Source organism: Eurypyga helias, unplaced genomic scaffold, assembly GCF_000690775.1.
Source record: "Eurypyga helias isolate BGI_N326 unplaced genomic scaffold, ASM69077v1 Scaffold45474, whole genome shotgun sequence".
NCBI classification, from domain to species: domain Eukaryota; kingdom Metazoa; phylum Chordata; class Aves; order Eurypygiformes; family Eurypygidae; genus Eurypyga; species Eurypyga helias.
Genome location: NW_010247758.1, coordinates 1 through 8,894, shown reverse-complemented (window position 1 = coordinate 8,894; position 8,894 = coordinate 1). Strand labels below are relative to the sequence as shown.

Genomic DNA, 8,894 nt, shown 5'->3' with positions numbered 1-8,894 from the left:
AGGACGTCGTGCAGGACAGTGTCAATGACTTTCACAAGTCCAGGTAGATGGCATCGGTTGCCCTTCCTTTATCTACCAAGGTCGTGACCCCATCGTAGAAGGCCACCATGTTTGTCAGGCACGATCTGCCTTTGGTGAAGCCATGTTGGCTCTCACCAATCATCTCCTCATTCTCCATGTGCCTTAGATGTGTAGCTATATATCCAGTTCAGCAGTCCCCCATGTCAAACAAAACACTCCTCAACTGAGGTCTAAGCTAAGCTGTCAGACCACTTCAACAGTTTTCAGGCCAGGTATTACGGCAAACTGTGAACTAGTCCAAAATGACCAAACTCTTAACGGTCGCTGTCCTGTGACACAGTCAGCTTAAGACAGCAGTAAATCTCATGGTTATTTCCTACTACTTGTAATCTGGATCACACCTACAACACTTACATAAGACTGGTAATATCAAACACAACAGACAGGTAAGAAATCAGAGGGAGTAATATCTTACACACCACAACATTGTTTACCGTATCTTTGTTGTTATTCCTTAGGAAACCAAAGAAACAAAGTTTTTAAAGCAAGAGTGCCAAGAACACTACTCACTAGTTTTCAAATGTTGTTAGATTCTAAGCTTAGTGCTTAGATATGTAATTACAGCACGCGCAGACAGCTAATTTGAAAGCTCAAGATATTCAGGAGAACACTTAAATGTAAAAAGATGCCTGTAGTGATATTTGTTTCATGTAAAGATGTTATTACCAAGGTATGACATCAAAATCCTTCTGGGATCTTTGCAGGTTGTCTCGAATAACCTCCCAGCCTACTTCAATCCTTCTGCGCTTGCTTGGTAGTGTTTCACCACTGGATTCTCTTTGTGAAACAGTGTATGACTGGGTAATTTCCATAACTTTGGTATCCTCTGCAAAAACCTTTTATAAAGGGAAATTAAAAAGTAGGTAAGTTAAAAAAAATATTATTCATTTTTCAGGAAAACTGTAATGTCAAACTAAACTGGTCTGGTTTTTACTGTGAATAAAGCCTCTTAGAGGCAACCAGAATTATTATTTGTTATTCTTTAGGATAACAGAGCCTCTGTTTATAGTCTAATAAGCAACACTATTAGACCTAGTGAAACCTAGTGTAATTTAGGGTTCCACACATTTCCAAACCGCACAAAAACTAACAACTAAACACAACAGAACACAGACAAAAGGTACTAATAACTTCCGTAAATAATTCTGAGGAAATGTTAAAGCCATGTTACTTTAAAAAGCATAACATACAACCCAGGAAATACATAGTCAACTTTATATTCAAAGAAAAATGTTACCTGATGACAAATATCAGCCATTAACTCAACCAGATTTTCCTTTACAGCAATATTACGTGACCCTGAAGAATACCTTCCTCTACTACCGATGAGATTTATTTCGTTCACCAGCAGATCATACAGGTCATGTAAGATACTTTGCCATTTTGCTGAGTCATGCGCACCTGTACAGACAAAAAAAAGCTAACATGCACCACCCACTTGATACAATATGTAAACCTACCAAGACAATGCAAAATACAGTCAGAGAAAAGCATACAGAGCTTAACAAATGCAGGCCTGCAAAACAAGTCGTATAATGCAGAATGAGTAAAGTAAAAAAGAGAAAAATGAGAATTTGTTCAGCATATACAATTAGGGTAGGGACAAAGTTTCTAGTAAACAATTCTTAAGCTACCTGGAAAGACTACAGTGAAATGCGATGGATAAATTTGGACTAATTATAAACTCTTTGCCATTTGCAGACAAAGTAAAAAAAAAAAAGTCCATCTACAAAAATGATGCTATAACTGAAATAGGCCAAGACAGACAAAGAGTGATGTTATCTGACCAGTTTTATGCAGTAAGTCAGATATAACCCATAGCAGTAATTTCTGGGCTTAAATAAACCTAGTAAGATATGAATACATGCGGCAACCTAAACTCAATCTGAACTGGTGTTTCCCTCCCCCAAAGACTCTTGTGTTTTGATTTAGTAATTAAAATCACCATTTGATTAAAAAAAAGAACCAATCAACCTTTATAGGACTTAATACACTTAATATTCTCTTAGCGCATACAATTTGAAAACTGATTTTCACTTTCACTCAATATTAATCTACAGCATAAAACTACTGACAAGTAATCATCACTCCCATTAACGTCACCAAGACCTACATTTAAAATTTTAAAATCCAGGAAGTTGGCACAATAATTCAAACAATCACATACCATGACAGGGAAAAAAAAACCAAACCAAAAAAACCCCCACAAAAAACAAAAACAACAAACTGGGAGCTTTTTATTGTACCTTTTCCCTGAGTTTTTGCACCCTTTGGATGATGAATGTGAACTTGGAGACGAAATAACTCAATTATTGCTTCTTTCAGGGAATCCTTTGGTCTATACTGAGTCCATATATAAAGGACTGTAGGCAAAATTTCTTCCCCTACTTTACAAAGCCGTATGCGACAGTTGACAGCAAACTTAGTGCAGAAGATATTCATTGCTCCTACAATATCATCCAGGCCTGCAGTATTCTTCTCCTGCCTGCAACATAAACCAAACACTTAAACTTCCAGAAGAAATAATCTTATTTCTTTTCACAGGAATTCTTTAAATGTAAATACTAGCAAGTAACTATATTCAGAATTTGCCTACAAAATGCAGAAGTTATTGGTATTTTAAAGGTTCTATTAAACTGGTGTTCAAAGACAGAACTAAGTATGTCTAAAGAAGTGTTACATGCTATTACTCAAGTCTAATCCCACATACTTAAAATACATTATTCTCTAGAAGTATTAGCATACAAAAGGAGCATTAGCAACATACCTCGCACACTGCATCGCTTTTGAAAAGAAGATAAACATATCGGAACTCAAGCCATCAGTTTGGAAGCAGTACCCCCTCGTAAGTGTGTGAATTATCCTAGCCACCAAGACTCTATTAATCTTCCCAGAAGGTTTGAGGTATAATTTGCCATACAGGACCAGCAACTCTGAAAGTGTATTAAAAAGAAGTATATATGATATAGTGTGTATATATGTTGTAAATATACAAGTAGGAATATAAACATATATAGTACAGAAGATTACATAAAAAATGCTTGAAGCAAAATATTTCATTAAATATACAGAAACCACCATTCTGGATTCAGCTGCATGCTGTTATTCACAGAAGTTAACAGGGGGAAAAAACATGCAGTCTTGCCTATACTGAAAGTAAAGTTACATTCATTCTGAGCTGGGATACAATCTGCTTTGTATTACAATGGGCGAAGTAGCTATAGGCACACAACCAACTTTCAGAACTACTTCCACACTCAGCTTCTACTCTACATCGACGACTGCTCAGCACAGCGGGCTGCATTTGCTGCGGAATGCACAATAAAGTACTCAGAAACAATTTACAGCCACAGATACATGAACAAAGCATTTGGTGCAGCAGGAACAGGTGAACAGATGAGAACGTTTTGTACTGAGGCTCCCCGTATTTCCATGACATGCAATTCTGCTAGTTCACTTCAGCCTGCAGACCAACACATCCATGCTTTGCACTCATTTACAAGTTTTCTGAGGCCCCTCCTTCATATTTTTGCTTTCTCATCTCGAGGCCCACTTAGGAATCATCACGCTGTCCTTTCATCAGCCTCATACAAATCACAGCAGCACATTACTGATCCAACCATCACCATCAGTTTAACACGACACAAACAAAACTCTTGTTTTATTTCATTTACGCCATCTGTAAGTGACATGATACTGTCCCTCAGTCCACCAATGAATGATATCCACTGTAAAGAATGGTAAGAAATACTGATTCAGTCCTATGACCCCAGAAGCTACTGTGGGACTACACTTTGAATGAATGGACATCTTCCTCTCAGGCCTCCTTTTCTCTAAGGAAAAACAGAAGTAGAATGATCTTTTGGGAATCCCAGCCACTATAACTACTTCCTTCAGTCAACCAGACATGAGCCCAGAGCAGCTGTATCACAGTCCTTGGCATGCAGAATAACCAGTTACTGCAATTCTGCTCCGTAGGGTGACTATGACCTAAAAGAGCCTGACAACCCTCAACCCTACTGGTCAGTAGCACATCAGTTTGGGGTGAGTATGCTCTCCACAGACAGTCCGGATGAAGGCCTCTGAGGCACTCTCTCAGAACCTCTTCTTTTGAATACTCAGCATGGGTGATACTGATGGCATCACCCAGGGTCTTGAGCTCTGGAGTCTTGCACTGTGGAAAAGCCAGCTTGAGACAACTATAAATAAACTGCAACACTACTGCTTCATCACTGTGCAGGCCTTTATAGATTTACGGACATCTTGGACTCCAGAAGGACTCGTAATGCCGCCTTCACCAAGTCTTTTGTAACTCTGGCCTCAGATCCAACAGAGATACCAGCACTTTCATCCCAAGCAGGCATAGGGTCATTTGCAGAACTCAGGTGATTTTCTGAATCATGGGAAGCAGACAGTTCATACCCTTATATTACTGGCTCACAAAGCTTTAACCTGGTGACAACAGTGCCAAAGCCCAGTTTACTATGTCCCTTCTGCATAAAGGGTGGAAGTGGAATGTGCAGCAGTGACATCCCAACACACTCAGAACAGTGGGCTCTGCGCAACTCCAAGTGCACTGCAGCCCAAGGTCACAGCAGCCCACAGCCAATGCTCCCTGTGCCGGCAGGGGACTCCTACTGCGACCTGCTCAGGCTGGGAAACCACTCCTGCGGAGCACTTACTGGATGAACTCTTTCACATCCACTCTCCATGCTCTCTGCTGACTCCCCCTCGGAGTGGGGAAGGCACATGCAAGGAAAGCACACAACTTTACACAAAGCCTAGAATCTGAATGGGAACAAAAACCTTCAGCAGAACAAGCACATGAACAAAAAGCACTCAAAAAATAAGAGAACGTTAAGGTGGAATCGCTAAAAAAGGTTATAATCACCTTTACAAAGCTCATATACCCCTCTTTTAATAAAAGCAACTTGTTTCATGTAATGGATTTAAGTCTGACTTCCTCCAGATTCCCTGGATTTGTTATACGTGTTAAGTCCTGGGGAGATCATGCATACATAACCTGATTGTATGTACGTACACTTACACATAGCAAGCAATAGACAACCAGCCTGCAGGAAGGAAAAAAAATCAGTTCATAATCTTTGCTGGTTTGTTTATTTCAACTGTAAGCCTTCAAGGCTGACACTGTTTTACACCATGCTTTGTGTAGTACCTCACACAAGAGGGCATCAAACAAATGAAAATGCACCTACACATGCTTCTATAATAGGAAAAACATTTGTAAGTAGGCTTAAAGATGTTACCTGACCACTGCTGCTGGGATATCTCACACCAGTATTTCCTTACTGAAAGGATATCTTTTAGGAGTATACTGCTACAGTCAGATCCATAAGCAGCACAACTTGTTGGATCTCTTATAATTTCCAAGACGTAAATCAGAAGTTCCTGACATTTCAGTCTGGGTCCTCCTGCACGAAGAAACAATGTGAGACTGACTGTATTAACCCAGAGTGAGCCAAATTAAAAATAAAAGAAACCCCAAAAACGCACACTTCAGGAACAGTTTTGATAGGAGTCCTCTTAAACCACCTAAGAAATTACTTATGATAGTTATGAGAGGATACCTCAGTTATGTACACACTAAATAATTAGGAAAAGGCACTGTGAACATCAATAAGGACAGAGGGGGAGCACAAAGGCCTGATTTACACAAAGATATTGAAATTGTAAACACCAAGAAGCGAGCAAGATGAACCCTACCCCGGTAACCCACTTCAGAATAAAAATTCAAAGTTGAAAGGAAAACACCAAAACAAAGCAAACCAGTAATTCTTTGTGAATATACATTACTGACTTTTATTAGCACATCTGATGAAATATTTAAGCAAACTTCCAACTTCTTGCATCTTTTTCTGTCTGGTAGTTTGGGTTGAAGCAGATGCGTTCGGCTTCATGAGCTGCAGGTTTTTGATTTCTCTCTGGAAATATTTCTGCAAGACACTTCAAAAATAAGGGAGATATTAATCAAAGATCCGCACATCTATGACTAAAGTAAAATAGGTAAATGTTGTTTCAGCCTAGAATGTCAGTGCTTGCTCTTTTCACAATTCTATTTACCAAAGACTAAAACCAACCGAAATATATTAGTTTTCATTGTTTTTACTGCGAACACCTTCAAGTCCTATTTCTCCATCATTTAAAATTAACATACAGATTAGATTTTAGATCTAAGAATGGATTAAACCTTTCACTAGCTTTGTCACTGCCAATTACTGTTGATCTCCTAGCCAACTATTTATATTCAGTTTAGACTTTCTATTTTTGTATTGCTCCTATGTATTTCTAATATATTATTGACCATCTCAAAAACAATATATAAAATTTAGCCATATTTCTTAAGATATTTTTGGTACATCTATGAAACAACTATTCAAACATCTGGAACCAGATGATCGTTAAGGACCCTTCCAACATTCTATGATTCTATGATTCCAGTGCTGTCCAATAAAAAAACATAATGGAAAGCTGAGCAGACACCAGCCTATGAAAACTAATAGTTCAGATGCACTTTTAATATGAAATGTAACACTGGTCCCAGCTGCCCTAAGAACTTATCACACTCACGCTCAGTGCAATCTTGTAGTACACCTAAAGCAGATTGTATCAAAGCTGGGCCTCTACAAACCTCAGCACAGCATCTTTATTTCACTAAGGCCACAGTCCTGCTACTGTGTCTTGGAGAACCCAGTAACACAAAAAATTCTAATGAGCTATCTGTATCTACAGATGAACTATACATTGAAAATCAGATGCAGAGAATAATTTTCAATAAAAGAAAGTAACTATTATTTTTGCAAGGAAAAACTACCACCCAGTTAATGATCAGTTTCCTAACAGTTAAGTTTTCTCTATGTGGTAAGAGTTGCATTTTTGGCTATTTTACATTTACTTGTTTTATAAATGAACATGACTCATTTCTTGTGTACAAGCTGACAAAGAGTCTAAATCAATCTGCAGAAACATAAGCATTAAAACAGGCTCGATAAACAAAAGAATGATGGGCCATGTAAGAAATTTGTTACCATTCGCAAACAGAAAAAAAAAGAAACTACCTAAATACAGCATCCCAGTTGAGTTGCTTTCCTTGCTTAGCATCAGAATTCCGGTCCAGCTGGAGAACTGTTTCAGAATCATGGAGAAGACGCTTGAAATTTTCGATTTCCTTCTGTAAATTTATTTCAAGAAAAAAAGATTTATTAATGATTCCCTTCATTGCTAACTGAAGCACACATACCAAAAGAAAACTTATTTACCCTTCGCTCCACAGCCTTCTCATTTTCAAGGCGACGACAACAAATGAGCAGATCGTGTAATGCGAGACTCATGGTTCAGTTTGACAGGAGAGTCATTTGTATCTGCAACCAGAAGAAAAAGATAAACCAGTAATTATTTTATTCAACACAGAGCCCAGTCAAACAGTCCAAAAAATGGGAATGCAATACATAGAAAATCCAGTATCAAACACAAGCAGTGTTATTTCACTGAAAAGCTCACCTATGCCTGGGTTAGTCTCATTGGTCACAAGACGGTAGCAAAGTCTTACATCAAGAACATAATCTATTCCCACAGGCTACAGTCGTAAAGAGTAACAGCAGAGACCCCCTCCACATGACTCTGGCTTCCATTTTATAAGCGGTAGCAGAGTAGGGTTGGTCAGACAACATGGAGTGAAATTATAAGATTAAAACGGCAGAGAGATGTATATATTCAGCCAAACAGCACTAACTTCTGTATCAGCAGCTGTCTTAACCTGATGCTGCCAGAAGGAAGCACTTTGAAAACTCTTCCTCTCTCACATCCTACATTTTCATAGGCATGCACTATCAAATTGCCAAATCCCTCTGGATTCTACATGTCAAAGGATGCTCAAGTATCAATCATAAGAGGAAAACAATTTTTTTCCTTCTGTGACCACTTAAAATTATGCCTCATCTCCTTCAACAGAGACTAGAATTGGCTAGACCTTGCATTTCAGCATTTACATAAAGTTATGCTGATGCAGGTCATGACAATGACATTGTATACAATTGTCTATGCTTCTCCTTTTATGCCTTGAAAGCAGAACCAAGAGAAATTCTGTCTGAAGACGACAGGTAAGACAAGCTGGAAGTAACTCGAAGCATATGCTGCTGAGGCTGCAATAAGCAATAGAGAATGGGCGTTCATGATGTGTAACACTGTATCTTGAGCACCTAATAACATAAAATAACTATTTAGACAAGTAAAAGTTTAACTATCTGCTGTCAAGGAGTATATTTATTTCCTTAGGCATCAATCAGCATCAGGCTGGGACGAAGTACGACCAGAGACACGGTGACTCGTAGGCGTGCGTGAAACGGAACGCCATGCAAGCGCGAAGGCTGGCTGTACTCTACAACCAAACTCATTTTAACGTTCCTTTACTCACTTGCTGCTTTGGCTGAAAAAGCAGCAGGAAGGACAATGTCACTTTTTAAACACTAACGGCTTCTAAAATGCCGATGGGCTGAAAAACGTTGACTGAGGACTGTGGCAACACGGGTTGTATTTGTAGGGACTGGACATCAAAGGGGAAAAGGTCAGTTCTCTCACTGCTACTTAACGGTACTTCAACAGCGAAAAACTCCAAAGGCTGAATCCGACTACTATTTCTCTTACTAGCTGCACACTTCTCCAACCACCGTACTATGAAGACGTTCAGCCCCCCAGGAATCACACGGGGCGAGGAAGGAGGCGCCGGCCAAGCAGGCGCAGAGGCGCTCCCACCCAGCCGGACAGGGCAATTACACTAACGGGCCCCGGCCGGCCGC

General features: G+C 39.3%; 1 protein-coding gene across 1 annotated transcript; it reads right to left on the bottom strand.

Moving 5' to 3' along the window:
• Positions 1-747: 747 nt before the first annotated feature.
• On the bottom strand, positions 748-7,430 carry LOC104509024 (serine-protein kinase ATM-like; the record flags this gene model as incomplete). The annotated part of the gene is made up of 8 exons (XM_010150822.1): positions 7,359-7,430; positions 7,158-7,270; positions 5,900-6,045; positions 5,349-5,513; positions 2,849-3,014; positions 2,328-2,566; positions 1,319-1,482; positions 748-917 (listed from the first exon to the last, which is right to left on the bottom strand). Coding segments are annotated over exons 1-8 (1,235 nt in total), but the record flags the coding sequence as incomplete, so codon positions are not given.
• Positions 7,431-8,894: the final 1,464 nt, after the last annotated feature.